This window comes from Ursus americanus, chromosome 18 (genome assembly GCF_024610735.1).
Source record: "Ursus americanus isolate L20-20 chromosome 18, mUrsAme1.1.p, whole genome shotgun sequence".
NCBI classification, from domain to species: domain Eukaryota; kingdom Metazoa; phylum Chordata; class Mammalia; order Carnivora; family Ursidae; genus Ursus; species Ursus americanus.
The window spans coordinates 1,449,978-1,465,809 of record NC_142144.1 but is presented as its reverse complement, the minus strand read 5'-3'; the positions used below and the strand labels follow the sequence as shown (position 1 = coordinate 1,465,809).

At 66.3% G+C, this 15,832-nt stretch overlaps 1 protein-coding gene across 5 annotated transcripts in view; it reads left to right on the top strand.

Annotated features, from left to right (window-relative positions):
- The window catches only part of GPSM1 (G protein signaling modulator 1), a 29,592-nt gene that overhangs the window by 2,786 nt on the left and 10,974 nt on the right, over window positions 1–15,832 (top strand). For 3 of the 5 annotated variants that reach the window (XM_045803814.2, XM_045803815.2, XM_045803816.2), the window contains exons 2-9: window positions 5,963–6,184; window positions 6,913–7,048; window positions 7,625–7,767; window positions 8,346–8,469; window positions 8,639–8,754; window positions 9,423–9,578; window positions 10,367–10,475; window positions 11,591–11,714. In XM_045803814.2, the coding sequence (XP_045659770.1) occupies window positions 5,964–6,184; window positions 6,913–7,048; window positions 7,625–7,767; window positions 8,346–8,469; window positions 8,639–8,754; window positions 9,423–9,578; window positions 10,367–10,475; window positions 11,591–11,714 (1,129 nt within the window). In that variant the 5' untranslated portion in view covers window position 5,963. Of the gene's footprint in view, window positions 1–3,254; window positions 3,610–5,559; window positions 5,747–5,962; window positions 6,185–6,912; window positions 7,049–7,624; window positions 7,768–8,345; window positions 8,470–8,638; window positions 8,755–9,422; window positions 9,579–10,366; window positions 10,476–11,590; window positions 11,715–15,832 lie in introns of those variants that run through there. The other 2 variants (XM_045803818.2, XM_087869198.1) reach the window with 2 other exon arrangements.

Below are 15,832 nucleotides of genomic sequence, written 5' to 3'. Positions count from 1 at the left end.
GTCCCAGGATTGAGTGCTGAGCCCCCCGGCCTGGCTCCTGGGCCCCATGTAGGGGGAGGGGTGTGCGGGTGGGTTTGCTGGCAGCTGACGCTGGAGGCCCGCCCTAGAGGATTCCCTCCACAGCACCCCGGTGGGAAGGTCAGGAGTTGATTGGGTAGTTACGGGCCGTGTGTGTGCACGCACACGTGTAGGGACTTCTACCCTGGGAGACCCTGCACAGCTGAGCGTGGGGTCCCTATCGTGCTAGTCCACATCCACAGTCTCGACTTGGGAGTGTGGGGTCCAGCACTAACACGCCAGACAGGACCCTGGCCTGGGGGAGCTGGCCTTGGCAGGGACTGAGCTCAGACGGGATGCTGGGAGAGGCCCTGAGCCCAGCCTGGCATCCTTGCAAGCTGAGAGCTGAGTTCAGCTCGAAGGGGCAAGCCCAGCACAGATTAGGGATGTGCAGCCCCAAGCCCTCCTGAGGGCCTGTGAGGACACCCCTGGGGGGCTTGCGTGGCCACGGCCAGGTGTGGGCAGGGCAGTTCAGTGCTGGCTTTTGGAGGCTGGCAGGCCGGGGTGGGAGTCGGGGAGCCGTGTGTGGGAGCATCCTGGACGGGTGGGGGCTGTTAGCCGGAGAGGAGGGAACCACTGTCTCGGACCCAACACCCTTGGGCCACAGTGGCTCGGGGTGAAGGAAGGCGTCAGAAGGTCGTCCACCCCCTTGACACTCGGGCCAGGGAAGCCCACCTGGGGCAGGGCTGAGGCGTGCAGGCGGCCCAGCACGTGGGTGCCTCATGACAGGGTCCTTTTGGTCTGACCGCTCTGCAGGTGGTGGTTTGGGGGGACCTCTGGGCCAGGCCTAGCCCACCCCCAGTGGCTCCCTTCCCATACCAAATTCCTGCCTGGTGACTGGGGGACACGGGCTTGGAACGCACACTGAGAGGGGCCTGAGCTGCATGTGCCTGTAGGCCCGGCAGGTCCCCAGATGAGGCCTTTGGGGAGGGGACTGGGTCGGGGGGCAGAGGGAGATGGGGGCAGTGGTGCTCAGAACTCTGCTCTACTGTGTCTGGGCCTCTCACCAGGAGCAGGGTTTTGGGAGGGAGGGGCCCATGGGCCCAGGGGAGGAGAGTTCAGGGGACAGGCAGGTGGCCAAGAGGTCGCCAAAAGTGGGGAGGCCCTGGGTGGTCCTCTGCCCGTCCCCTTCAGGCCAGCAGCTGAGTGCTTCCAGAAGTGGGAAGGGGAGTGAGTGGTGAGCTCCCCCACCGTGGGGTGACCTCTGACAGGTGTGCCCCAAACATAAGGCGGCCGGACAGGGGCACCCTTAGGAGCGGGACGGTGTGCCCTGCCGTCTACCTGTCCCCATGCGGCTGCTTCCACCGTATCCCCAGGCACCGGCCCTGGCAGGGCGTCTGGGGAGTAATGGCCTGGCCCCAGGGCTCCTTAGAAACACAGCCCCCAGGTGCTTTCCCAGGCCGGGTGACACACACGTCCCTCCACCAGCAATTCCTGTTCCCACCATGCTCCCTGCCCTGTGCTGTCCTGAAGTCTCCACGTGGAAGGGAGGCAGGATGGCTCTGCTTCGGGGGCAGTGGGGTGAGGTCAGCAGGGGCCCCGGAGCATCTGCTCGGTGGTCCAGACTGGGGGTGACATCCCTGGAGAGGGAAGACAGTGCCTGCATTTAGCAGAGAATGGGGCGAAGGGGGACACAGCCCCCAGTTAACCATGTGGAGTGGGAGATCGGGGCCTGGCTTGGAGCCCATGGTGGTCAGCGCTGGCGGACTCCATAGGGGCTGGTGGGGCAGGTGGGGGCAGGGTCCTGATGCAGAGCAGGGCAGTTCAGTCCAAGTGAGGCTGGGCTGATGGCTTCTCCTGGGATGCTGTGTTGGATGCCAAGGCCGGGCTGGAAGGGTGTGGGCATGATGCGGTGGCCAGAATAGTAAGGCCGGCCACTTGGGAGTCGATAACCGTTTTATTAACCGGTAAGCCTGTGGGAAGGCGGTAGGAGCTTGGCAGACAGTATCCTGCCTCCTGGCCACTGTGGTCTGGCCACTGGGAAAGCTGACCTGGTGGGCCTTTGCAAGGAAGGGTACGTTGGGCTGTCCCAGCAGAGGTGTGGGGTCTGAGCTCTCCTGGGAAGGTGGTGACTACAGGTCAACGAGGAAGCATCCATTCAGCCTGGATGACACGTCCCAGGTGTAAGGCTGCCCCTCCCAGGGTAAGGGTGTTGAGGTTGCCGGGGAGCTGAGACCACAGCCCTGGGGGCCCTGCGAACTCTGGCCAGCCCAGCCCAGAGCCCCAGGGGGTCTTGTGCCCTGAGGGTGGGGCTCTTGGTGGCCCGTGGGGTGGATAGGCCCCCAGACAGTCCTGCAGGGTGGACGTGTGGCTAGTGGGCCGCAAGGCCAGCTCCACTGGCACTGGGGTGGGTAGCCCAGGGCGGCTGCAGACCGGTCCGTCCCCGGTGTACGTGGGCACATGCCGGTGACAGGGCAAATACCCACAGGCCTGCAGAGGTGGTGTCGGGGGACTGGAACGGCCGCAGGCTCTGGAATCTTCTTCACTGAGTAGGGAAGTGGGCCTGGTCAGTGTGGATGGGTCTCAGGGAAGACAGGAGAGGGTAGCCTGCCGTTCAGGCAGGCCCTGGGAGGCAAAGTAGGGGGTCTGGGGTTGATCTGAGGGTGCAGGGTTTGGGGTGTCCAGTGTGTTAATAGGAGCGGATAAAAAGAAGGTGACCCAGGCCCGTCCTGTGCCTCTCAGCTGAGCTGTCCTGAGGGGTGGACAGGGGGCATTGGCAGAAGCCTCAGGGTAGGCAGGAGGGTACTTAGGCTGGACTCTCTGGGGAGCAGGGCCTGGTGCGGCAGGCAGCCTGGGACCAGATCCCTCCACCTCTGTCCTCACCTGCCCGGCCCCTCCCAAGACTCAGTCCTGCCAGACCCCTGCCCCCAGAGTGGGCAGGGCCTCCAGGGCTGATGCTGGCCTTGATGTCCTATATCTGGGATGGCCTTTGCCCTGGGCCTCCCACCCTCCCTCTTGCTCTCGGGTTCCTCCGTCTGCTCCGACTTCAGGTAGTTTCAGGGTCAGAGGGAACCCCAGAGCTGCACCCTCTTCCTCTTGCAGAGATGCACAGCCTTGCAGCCCTCTGCCACCCCAGTGCCCATTGCTGAGCTGGGCAAGCGGCCTGGCAGTTCCCCCCCCCCCAACCCGGGGCCCTGCCCTCCCTGCTGACAATGCTGATCCCCCGCTCTGAGCTGCCTTGATCCCTTGATCCACCTCAGTCCCCGGGAGGCCCTGGACAGCCTGCCCGAGGACCTGGGGTCTCTTGGCACCTAGGACGCCAGAGCCTTTGGCCCACCACTCTGGGGTGGGCGAAGGCGGGGGAAGAATGAGGCCGGTGCCTCCCCAGGACCAGCAGCCGAGGCAGGGCAGGTGTTGGGCAGCCAGGAGGGAGGCCTGGAGCCCCGCCATGCCGGCCGCCTCCGCAGAGGGCCAGCCTGCAGCCCTGAGCTTGGCGGAGAAGGCCGTGTGCAAGGTGGTGTATGGCGCCCCCCGCCCCCGCCCCCTGCTGCTGCCCGTGGGCCTGGAGCTGTGGCTGTACGTGCAGAAGATGCGCGACTTGCAAAGGAAGAGGTGCGGCGGGCACCCGGGCAGCTGGGGGGCGACGGGGGAGGGGGCCGGAGGTCAAGGTGCCCCAGGAGGTTCTCGGGCTAAGGAGAGGGGTGGGACGCCCTGCTGCTGCCTCTCCGGGGGCCTCCTCACATTCCTGGCGCCTGTGTCAGACCCGCTGTCTGTGACTCAGGATGGCTGCGCGGGACACCCCATCCGTGGACCCCCCGCCTCCTGTTCTTTGGGGCCCCAGGCCCTTCCCACACGGGACCCTCCTTCACCGCGATGTCTAGGCAGGAATGCAGGGCTGGGGGCGGCCACTCCCCCGTCGAATCTGTCAGAGCCAACAGGGCGAGCTGGGCTCCGGACACGGCAGCATCCCAGCCCCCAGCCCCCGGTCCCGCCAAGTCACCTGGGAGGGGAGGTTGGTCCACTGCGTCGGACGGCATGGTGCCCAGCCGGGCAAGGACGAGCAGGCCTTGATAAAGGAGTGCCGTGCGTGGCAGTGGCCACGGGGGTGCGCGGCTGGGGGTCTCCTGCAGTGTGGTGTCCGGATAGCCCTTCCCAGAGGGTGGTGGGTAGGAGGCCCAAGGCTCTGGCCCCCGGCTCTCGGATAGGCCCCCCAGGCTCCGCTCGAATCTGGAGCAGGCAGGGCGGTGCCGGGTCCCAGAGCCCACCCCTCCCTGGAGGAGTGACCCCAACGCTGGGGAGTCGAGGCCAGGTGAGGGGCACAGTGAAGGTGGGGTGCTTCCCCAGCGGAGAGCTCTGAGCCCGTGGGGTGTGGGGTGGGCTCAGCATCTCGGTGCTCACCGGCTGCACCCCTGCCCGTTTGGTATGCGATGTTGTTGGAAACGTTGAAAGCTCCCCTTTTCTTGACGATGCAGGAGTGAAGCGGGCCGGGCGCCGTGGTTCCTTTAGTTAAACGGCCGAGCAGCACTGCCCTAGACAGACCTGTTTATTTGTTGAGGGAAGACGTGTGTTTCCCCCTTGTAACTGCTGATTGCTCCGTGACCTTAACAAAGCCCAGGGACAGGTGCCTTGGGGTGCATGGACCATTTGCTGTGGACATTTTCAGTTACCCGTAGGCTTTCCACGGACCCCGGGGATTGCGCTTGGCCCTCAGCCGTGCAGAGCGTGCCCCCCACTTCTCCAGGGCTGCATGTACAGTCACCTGCTGGGGTGCCCTCCAGCTTGGGGCCCCTCTCCCGCCCTAGGGCAGGGCGACGGACCAGGCCTTGAGTCTGGAACCCACAGGACCAGCGGGAATAGGGCAGAGGAAGAGACCGAGGCTCTGAGTGGTGCTGTGGCCTGCCCAGGACCCCAGAGCAGGGAGGGCCAGAACCAGGGCCAGCCTGATCAAGTGACCCCCACACACCAGGCTCGCCTGACAGCCGTGTGCTCAGGGCAGCTCCTCCAAGGCCCGAGGGCTGTGCGGCCCTCAGTGAGCAGGGCCCAGGCTAGCAGCTGCGGGGCCTGGACCCCACCTCAGGGGGCTAGCAGGGCCCAAGGGTAGGGGCTTCTCTAAAGCCCCTGCCCAAAGGTCGAGGGAGGAGGGGCTGGTGCAGCCTCCAGTGAGGGCTCTGTTGTCACGTGGGGCCCTGGGCCCTTGGAGCAGGAACCTGGGGCAGTTTCCCGGGGGTTGGGGTCATCCTGGGACATGGTCCTGTCACGTCCTTCAGCGGTAGCGTCATGGGGTGGGGGAGCCGCTGTTCGTCAGGCAGTCGCGGCCAGCCCAGCTGAGCGCTTCTCAGCGCTTGGGGCTGGCTGACCCGTGGCTTGGACACGGCCATCCTCCCCCGAGGATGGGAGGCGAGGACAGAGGATGCCTGAGCCCGCAGCCCCCCACGGAGACCTTGGAGGGCGGGGGTGCACTCTAGGACGTGGGAGCGTATCAGGTCCTGCCCATGTGGCCTTGACGAGCTCTCCAAACCTCTCTGAGCCTCGGTTGTCTTTGGTGAGGCTCAGGGCCCGTCATAGGCTGCCGCGGCTGCTCTGGAGGAGGGAGGTGGCCCTGGGCCCAGGGGTGGCCCTCACCCAGGTGCCGGAGACCCCTCGGAGGCTGTGCTTGGAGCTTGGCCACCGTGGCCCTAGGATCTTACTATGGTCCTAGACTCACACCTTTCCCCGGGGGCTCCTGAGCCCCGGTAGTGAGGGGCGGACGGTGAGCTTTGGGCATCGGGGAGGCCACAGGCGTGCCAGCCCGGGGACAGGCACAACATCGGCCCTGGCACCTGCACCTGGGGACTGTGTGCACAGGCATGACGTGGGTCACTGCCCTCTGAGGGCCCCGTGGTCCTCGTGACGACAGGGTGGGGTGCACGTGTCCCCTGCATGACTGCGCGAGAGACAGGCTGTGACTTCTCTCCCCTGCGCCCAGGATGGAGGCCTCGTGCCTGGAGCTGGCCCTGGAGGGCGAGCGCCTCTGCAAGGCCGGCGACTTCAAGGCGGGCGCGGCCTTCTTTGAGGCCGCGGTGCAGGTGGGCACTGAGGACCTGAAGACGCTGAGTGCCATCTACAGCCAGCTGGGCAACGCCTACTTCTACCTGAAGGAGTATGCCCGGGCGCTGGAATACCACCGGCACGACCTGCTGCTGGCCCGGTGAGCACACTGCCCTGCCTCAGGGGCTCAGGGTCCAAGGAGCCCGAGGGGGGACCGCAGGCCTGGGAGAGGGGCTGTGTGTCCGTCTGTCTGCCTGGGTGTGGGCGCGGCTGTGGCCTGCTGTCCCGAGTGTGGCCGCGCGTGTGGGCCTGTGTGTGTGTAGGGGGGGCGACCGCCCGTGCTCCTGAGGGTCTCTGGCCTCCAGGCCTTGGCTCGAGCTGCTCTCATCCCAGAACGCGCCCCTTGCTTGTCCCCCACTCTCTGCTCCTGCTTCACGCGTGCAGCCACCCCCCCTCGGCAGCGGGGACCCCTGAGAGGGAGTTGACCTTCTCGGGGCCCCCACCAGCCGTGCGCACAGTCCCCTCCCTGGCCAGCGAGCCCCACGCGGTGTCCTCAGCAGCCGGCCAGCATGTTGAACGTTACTGACACCGCCAGGTTCCCTCCACTCCCCTCCCCGCCGGCTCTCCTGGCCTCTATCCGGGCTCCTCCCCAGGCCCCAACAGCTGCAGGCTAGGCTCAGCAGAGAAGTGGCCCCCAGCTGGGCTCCCTGCCTGGGGGCCGCCCGAGGGGGCCTTGCCCACCAGCCACAGGACCCCTGCGCAGCATTGCCCCAGTTGGCCCAGGGCTGGTGCTGCCACGCCAACCCCACCCTTGCCCGAGCTCCCTGCTGGGCGCAGCGTCCTGAGCCTGGCCCTCAGCCTGGCCGCTCACTCCTCCCTGCCCTCCAGGACCATCGGGGACCGCATGGGGGAGGCCAAAGCCAGTGGAAACCTGGGCAACACGCTCAAGGTCCTGGGCCGCTTCGATGAGGCCGTCGTCTGCTGCCAGCGGCACCTGGACATCGCCCAGGAGCAGGGGGACAAGGTCGGTCAGCAGTGCCGGCCCCCGACCTGTGGCCCCACGTGGTCCCCCGTGGGAGGAAGATGGGAGGATGGCCCACCCTGGCTCCCCAAACTAGAGTCCCTAGCCCTTCATCTTCTGTGTCAGTGCTTTGTCTCACCGACCTCCCCGCTCTGGGCTGCAGAGGGAGACGGGGCAGCATGGCAGCTGGGTTCAGAGCTGCTATGGGCCCAGCGCTGTGCTGGACTCTTGGCTGTCCCGCTCTGTGACCTCCCTCCGTGACCCTGTGAGATCAGCACAGACAAGGAAATAGGATGACTCGCCCCAAGTCATAGCTCAAGGGGGCCGGGCCCTGCTGGGTGCCCCTTCCTGCCCCCAGGCGGCAGAGACGAGGGGGTGCCCGTGCCAGGCAGGGCCGGACCTCCGCTGCTGAGTCAGTCACTCGGGGTGTCCTGAGAGAGCGGCTGTCACATGCGGGCCCCCCCTTCTTGGGGCCCTCTGGGTCTTTGCCTCGGGGGCAGCAGGGACTGGGGCCCAGGGCCAGGGGCTCCTCGGGGGCCGGGTCTGCAGAGGGTCCCCCAACCTCGGTGCCACCCTCAGGTCGGGGAGGCCAGGGCGCTGTACAACATCGGCAACGTGTACCATGCCAAGGGCAAGCAGCTGTCGTGGACCGCCGCGCAGGACCCCGGGCACCTGCCGCCCGACGTGCGCGAGCCACTGCGCAGAGCCTCCGAGTTCTATGAGTGAGTGGGGCGGGCCGGGGCGCCAGGAGAGCCAGCGGGCCCGGCGTGTCCACGCTTTCCATAGCGCTTTCTGAGCCCCTGCTGCTGGCCACGGGCCGTGGCAGCCGCCCCAGGCACAGAATACCCACATGCAGCCCCGCCAGCTCTCCGCAGACGCCCCCACATGGCGACGGCCTGGGCAGCTCTCCTTCCCCACCCCCCACCTGCACCTGTCCTCAGGGTCTGGTGGGGCTCCACCAAGCCCCCGGCGTTTCCCCACATGTCGGTCATCCACAGCAGTGCGGAGAAGCCACGTGTGGCGTTTAGAGAATGTTTGGCTGCGAGAAGGGCAGGGACGTCCGGCCGAGCGTCTGTGCGTGGGAGAACCCTGGGGCAGGCGAGCCCGTGACCGAGCCTCGGAGCTCGCACGGCGCCCCCGGCAGCGGCACCTGAGCTGCCTTCTTTCTGGGGCACGCTCCTGGGACGAGCCGCGCAGAGGCCGTCTGCTCGTCACTCTCTAGGCTGGGGGGTGGGTGGGTCACGGGCCCCTGCTTCCCGTGCACTGAGAGGGACACAGCTCAGACAGATGTGACCCCCAGGAGGAATCTGTCCCTGGTGAAGGAGCTGGGCGACCGGGCGGCCCAGGGCAGAGCCTACGGCAACCTAGGCAACACCCATTACCTGCTGGGGAGCTTCCTGGAGGCCACGGCCTTCCACAAAGAGGTGAGTGCACTGCGGGGCTCTGCCTGCGCTCAGCGCGGGCTCCCAGGCCGCCCCCTCTGCACATGCAGACATTGGGCTGGCCGCCCTGGGCGGGGAGGCCGCGTCTGCCATCCGCCTCGGGTCCCAGGGCTGCTGTGTGACCACCCGGGCCTTGGGTCTGTGTCCTCAGCGCTTGGCCATTGCTAAGGAGTTTGGAGACAAGGCGGCAGAGAGGAGGGCCTACAGCAACCTGGGGAACGCCCACATCTTCCTGGGCCGCTTCGATGTGGCCGCCGAGTACTACAAGTAGGCAGGCCACCCGCCCGCCCCACCCCCGCCCACCCCCCTGCCCCGCCCAGCCCGGGGAGGGGAGCCACCTGGGCACCAGCCTGCAGTCGGAGTGAGCCTGACCTCCCAGCCTCCCCAGGGGCCAGGTGGGGGGTTCTGGGCCACCCCAGAAGGGCAGACTGATAAAGCCTGTGTCCTGGGGCTGCCAAGGACAGGAAGAACTACTGTGCCCTTCCGTGGATAAGTGCTGGCAGAAGCTGCTGTGTGCCGGGGGCACAGCTGGCCCTCCCACGACCAGTTGTTGGGGGAACCCCAGAGCTGTCTTTGTTCCCCGTGATAGCTCTGGGGTGCAGGTGTAATCGCTCTTGTGTGGACTCAGAGGGTAAAGACCACGTGGGCTCCTGGGGGTCCCTGGCTTGTGCTGGGGGCTCTGTGAGCCATCTGCCTCCTGGCCTGGGTCACAGAGACTGGGTCATCAGCCCCGGGGCCTGTGCTGAGCCCCGACATCCTGAGTCAGGACCCCGGGCTGGGGTGTGCTGTCCCCCGGACCCCAGTGGGATCCTGGGCTGAGGTCCCTGAGCAGGTGGACTGCATCCCCATCGCCCACGGTCCCCCCTCAGATGGGGGCCCCAGAAAAGGGGGTGCCGGAAGCCCGCCCCCTTGGGGCTGACGCTCCCCGCCCGCAGGAAGACACTGCAGCTGTCCCGGCAGCTCAAGGACCAGGCGGTGGAGGCGCAGGCCTGCTACAGCCTGGGCAACACGTACACGCTGCTGCAGGACTACGAGCGCGCGGCCGAGTTCCACCTGCGCCACCTGCTCATCGCCCAGGAGCTGGCCGACAGGTGCGCGGCGGGGACGCGGGGGTGGGGTCCGGCCTGGCCCGGGGTCCCACAGGCCTTGCGGGCTGAGCCGAGCACCAAGTGACTTTGAGCGGGGCGCCCGCCTGGCCGCAGCCTCCGTCCGTCGTGGGGCCGCGCCGTCCCCTCAGTGGGACTAGGTGAGATGGGGTAGACGCTGGGCCGGCCGCTTGTGGCGACCCTGGGGGCGGGCTGGTGGGGGGTCGGCCCGTGTCACCGGGTCCGTGACCCTTGGGCACCCCCGTGTCTCTGAGGAGACACAGAAGTCCAAACGCACGGCCACACGCACAGGTGCGGGCTGGGCAGCGGCCGGGGCAGGCGCCACAGGTGCGGGCTGGGCAGCGGCCATGGGCCGTGCACCTCTCGAGCGTGTGGGGAAGAGGGGGTTGCTGCCCTGTCTGGAGGCGCAACGCGGCCAGCACTTGCTCTCGTGGGTGACGACGTTTTGGAACCAGAGGGTGATGATCATGGGTCGTTAAGTGCGCGGAGTCCCTGGGCCTGCACTTAAGCATCTACGTTTACGTTTTGTGATTTTTCACCTTAATTAAAAGATTAATGACCGGAGGGGCTGTCCCCGCCCCCTGGCCCGCAAGGGGGGAGGGAGTCACGGGGTGAGAACCTCACTGGCCGGTAGGGGGCGAGCGAGGCCCCGCCAGGAACTACAGGACCGCCAACTGCGCTCCAGTCCTGATGGGCCTGATGACCTGGAGGCTGGCGGGCAGGCTGGCAGACCCGGGGGCTGCAGATGTGAGCTCAGTTTCCCGCCCTGGCAGAGTGGGCGAGGGCCGGGCGTGCTGGAGTTTGGGGAATGCCTACGTGTCCATGGGGAGCCCGGCACAGGCCCTGACTTTCGCCAAGAAGCACCTGGAGATCTCCCAGGAGGTAAGCCAGGCCCGCCCTGCTGCTGGTCCCCAGCCACTGCCTTAGCTGGCCTTGGAGGCCCCCAGGCGCTGCCCAGCCCACCTCAGACCAGGCCGGGCGCCTCTGTGCACTCTGGCGCCTCCCGACGCTCCTCCACTCCTTCTAGGCTGTCGTGTGCTGCGCGCCTTCAGAGGCCTGTGGCTGCTTATCTGCTGTAGCCAGGGGTTGGGGGGAGGGGAGCAGGGGGCCTGTTTCCACCCCTAGAGCGTCCGCGTTCCCTGTGGTCCGGCCCACGACCAGGTCCTGTGTCCCCGATGGAACCGGGCCATACCAAGGTGGAAATGACCTGCCACAGGCAGCCCAGGGCCACAAAGGCATGATCGCCCCTGGGCTGTGCCCCTGGAACCCCCAGCTGGACGCCTTCCTGGGGATGGTCGGCAGGGTCTTTGAGGGCTCGTCCACCTGGGACCCTCCTACTATGGTCAGGTTGTCACCGGTGGTCTCTGGCTTCCCAGTTCCTAGCCAGCCCCCTTCTTACCTCGGTCCCATCCTCCTCGGCCCCAGTGACGTCACGTCCCCCAGCACATGCCCAGTGCCCGCCCAGACCCACCATAGCCCCATGCCTGTTGGGGGCAAGACCCATAGGAGCCCAGGTGCTGGAGGGACAGGGAAGCCTGGGTCAGGAGCCTCGCCCACGGCTCCTGAGCAAGGGGGGGGGGCCACGCCAGGGGCCCAGGGCTGTACCCAAGGTCCAGCTGCGGCCCGCCCACCGTCCAGCTTGTTCTTGGGCAGCGCGCTCGCCCCTCTGCAGCAGCGCCCTCCTGTGGAGCCTCTGCTCTGAGCTGGGGGCCTGGGGGGGTCGGGGGGGCCAGAGGGGTGCACGGAGGCTCCAGGGACTGAGGAAGGTGGAGTCTGGGGCAGGCCACCTGCCTTTGGGAGGGTGCTCAGGCAGGAGTGGCACAGGGATGGCTGCCTGGGGTGCGCGGGGGGCCGCCTGGGCCCATGTGGCCACCCTTACCCAGGGACAGACACCCAGACTCCATCCCTGAGGCATAGCGAGGCCTGGCTCCCTTGGTGGACAGTCTCGAGAGCCTCCCAGACCACCAGCGCACTAACCCGGCCCTGCTTGGCTCTAGATCGGGGACCGCAATGGGGAGCTCACGGCCCGCATGAACGTGGCGCAGCTGCAGCTGGTGCTAGGCCGGCTGAGCAGCCCAGCGGCCACAGAGAAGCCAGACCTGGCTGGTTACGAGGCCCAAGGTGAGTTCCCAGGCTGGGTGGGCAAGGGTGTGGCAGGCGGGCCACCCAGGGTTCGTGCTTGGGCTTCTGGGTACAGTTTACCAGGAGGTGGGCTCTGCCCCCAAGCAGGAGAATTTCAGACAGAGCTGCCTAGTAGGGATGGCAAGCCCCCGTCCCCGGGGGTGTCTGCATGAGCACCGCGGCTCGGCCCTGCTCTGGGGTGCCCAGTCGGGTGGGAGGTGACCAGGTGTCCCGGGTGTTCAGGGCACAGACGGAGGGGCCCTGTTTCCCCGGGTCAAGTCAGGAATCGGGAGATTGGAAAGCATGGGGTAGAAAGGCGTTCAGGGGCAGGGACAGTGTGGGCACAGGTGTGGCCTGAATGTGAGGCCTTCAGGCCAGTGCTTCATGGTCTCTGGGGCACTGAGGGCCTGTAGTCCCCCTGAGCCCCGCTGGTTCATCAGCTGGTGACACCATGGCCGGCAAGGAGGACGCGGAGAGGGCCGCTCGCTGCCCCGTCTCAGTGTTCCACCCCCTCCGGGCTGAGGGGAGGCCGTGTCCGCCAGAGAGACAGAGAGCCGTGCTCGGGGTTCTAAGCAGGTGCGCCCCGGGGTGAGCCAAGGCAGCTATAATGACCTCATTCACGGGCTGCCGGGTCGCCCCATACAGTCAACATTGTTAGGCCCACAGGGGCACACGGGGACAGAATATTCCTTGCAAAGCAAATGGATAAAAAGTATGGGGCCCAGGGAGGGGGGCCGCCCTGAGCTGGCTTCCCAAGAGGCTGTAGGTGGGTGCGGGGCAGGCTCCGAGCAGGGAGCTAGCCGCCCCCTCCCTGCCTGCACGGACCCCAGCCTGTGGTTCGTGAGTTTTGGGCGAGTCTGGCCCCAATCCCCTCATGGCTGTGTTCCCCAGGGGTGCCTGCCCTGCCCCGGCCTCCAGAGCCCTTCAGGCCTGCTGAGGAGGAGGCCGGGGGAGTGGCCCCTGGCTGTGGGGGAGGGGCCACGGCCTGTCTATACCTAATGATGGGGGTTTCTAAGCATGGCCTGTTCTGGGAAATGGGGGCACGTGTTGCTCCCACTTGGGCTGAGGACAGGAGTGAAGTTGTAAAGCCTTCTGGGACCCTCACCCTTGTTTTGGGGTGCTGAGGCTGAAGGGGGTGGGGTGGAGGGCTCCCCCTTTGCTCCCCACCCTGCCCCGGGATGTATAGGATGGTATCGACCCTTTGCGTGGGGTTTTTCTGAGGGTGGGCAGAGCTCTGCTTGGAGCCCCTGGCCCTGCGAGGCTCCCTCTGAGGAAGAGGGGACAAGGCTGGGCCGGGCTTCTGGAAAGGCTCCCACGGGGGTGCGGCTAGCCCCAGGTTCTGCCATTTTCCCTCTTCTCCGAGCGAGGAAAGGCAGGGCCCATCAGGGGTGAGAACAAGGCAGCTTCTGTCCTCCCCAGGCTGGCTCTGTTGCCCTGCCCCAGGCCCAGACCCTTCCCAGCCAGGGCCCCCCGGAAGCCCCCTCCCTGCCCGGCTGCCAGCGCTGGCATGGGCCATTCTCCAGAGCAGCACACTCAGGCCATGGAGGCAGGTGTGGGGGCCCCGGGCCGCTCTGGGGGCCTTCAGGCCCTGCAGTGCGGCTGCTGGAGGCGGGCAGGCACCCTGAGTCTGGGCAGCCCTGGAGGAGACCCCCGTTCGGGTGAGCCTGGTAGGCGCAGGGCCTTTGGAGGGGGCACCACAGGACACTCCTCTCGCTCACTGATTCCATGCACAGGAGCATGGGTGGCGGCCTGGCCGTTTCCAGAAGCGTGCCTGGAAACTGACCCTTGGGGCACTGGCGTGTGTACAGCCCGTCAGTTTGAGGGGGGTGGCTGAAGGGGCCAAGGGAGCCCCAGGGAGAGGTGTTAACCGCCCCACATCCTGGAGCTGTGGGAGGATGCCCAGAGGGCCTCTGGGGGATGCGGACCAACTTGGGGCGGGGCGGTGCCGCGGCGGGCGGGTGGTAGCTGGCTAGCTGGAGGCCAGGACCCAGGGCTTGTTTCTTTCCTGTCCTGATAAAAACAAGAATCCCTTAGGCAGCTGGAGGACCCAGAGCCTGGTGCTGGCTGTGGCTCAGTTTGTGGGTTGACCTCACCAACCTTGCAGCCCCCATCCCAGCAGAGACCCTGGAACAAGTCTGGGTGGGCACAGGCCTCTCCCTGCTGCTGCCTGGGCCTGGGTCAGTCCCTGCAGGCCTCCTGCTGTGCCATGCCCCTGCCCTTTCTGCCGAGGGCACTAGGGTGGACGGGTATGTCAGAGGTCTCACTGCACGCGCCGGGACGTGGTAGCATGATCAGCTCATAAGGGGATGGAGCCAGCCCGGAGCCCTGGGAGCTGGGCCTGGCCGTGTTCTGTCCCACAGGGTATGGGCCGTGCAGCTCTCCCTGCTCGTGCTGCTGAGGCACAGGGCAGCAGGAGTCCCCTGGACACTGTAGTTGGCCACCATGGCGGGTTGGGATGGACACAGTGAATGTCTGAGCCACGGGTTAGGCTGTAGGCTCTGGCCCTGGCTTTGCCCAGTCCTGGCTAGTTGACCTGGTGATTTGACCCAGCTTTGCCCTATTGTCTCCGCCTGGGAACTGGGCCCACTGGTTGTCCTGAGGATAGTGCCTGGCAGGGGTGAGGGCACTCCCTGGGGAGGGCTGAAGATGTGGACGCCTCCCTGTCCCTCCTTGCACTCAGCGCGCGGCCTGTGGCCCATTCGTAGGCCAGGCACCTGTGACACACGGCTGAAGACTACAAGGCCGCCGGGGGTCCTCAGCTGTCATCGTGTCTGTCCCTTCTCTAGCTGCTCCTGGCTTGACCTTCCAGAGCTTACCAAGTCGGCCTGACCTCTCACGTCCTGACCCTGGCTCTGCCCCTCCAGGCCCTGTGATCTTGGCTGGTGGTCTCCTTTCTTGAGCCCCGGTATCCAGAGTCTTGCGAGGGCAGCTGGACGTGACGGTGCCTGGGGAGCCGCAGACAGGCCCCACGTAATAAGCACCCAGGAAACACTGCCTGCTCATCATCAGGGAACGAGACTGGCCAAGGTGATGAGTGTGTGGCCAACAGTAGTGAACAGATAACACGCCACAGGTGTTTGGGAAGAAGGAACAGCCGTGAGGCTGGGTGTGGGTGTGTGTGGGCCCTGTGGGGGCCGCTGCCTCCCTCAGCTCGGGCTGCAGAATGGAACATCTCAGACCAGGCGGCTTAAAAACAGGGGTGTTTACTTGCGATGGTTCTGCAGGCTGGAGGTGTGAGAGCAGGGAGCCAGCACGGCAGTGTCTGGGGGTGGAGGGAGCTCTGTGGTGTTTTCTCATAGGGGCACCCACCCCCACACTGGGGCCACCCTCACGAACTCGGCTCTGATCACCTCTCAAGGCCGCACTTTCTAACGTCATCGAGTTGTGGTTTGGGTCTTCAACGTGGAATGTGGGGGACACAAACATCTGGTCCATAGCAGTGACATCTGAGCAAAAACTTGGAAGGGAGGAGGGAGTGAGCCTGAACGTAAACAGAGGACAGCTGTGCAAAGGCCCTGGGGCCTGGGTAAGCCTGGACGGGAGGAGCAATGCGGGGTGGGGGGGCTCCTGTCCTGTGTAAGCCACTCCCCATGCCAGGGGGCCCATGCAGGGTGAACAGAGGAAGAAGATCTAACTCAGGCCCTACAGGCATCTCTCTGACCACCCTCCCAACCCCCAGTATGGACAGGGGGCAAAGAGAACAGGGAGGCAGGCACGGGAGGTGCCGCTCAGATCCCAGCAAGAGGAGGAGGGGTCAGATTCTGCATCTGTTTTGAAGGTGGAGCTGCTGGGATTTTGGAAGAGAGTGAAGGCAGGAAGGAGCTGGGGGGACCCAGCCAAGCAGTTAGAAAGTGGGGTTGCCTGCCTAAGTGGGACAGGCTGCATGCGAGAGGGGCGGGTTGGGGCTGGGCGCATCGCGAGCCTGGTAGGGCAGAAATGATGACGAGGGTGCTGGTCAGACTCAGGCGGGAGTGGGGTGGTGCTCAGGGAAGTTTGCAAACCTCACCCTCTGGGGTGGGTGGGCCGGGAAGTGCGCCAGCGTTGCTCTGGTCTGAATGCCCCAGTGAGGGCAGCCCGCTCTCCAGACAGAGGGTGCATTTAGCCAGGCTCAGAGGGCC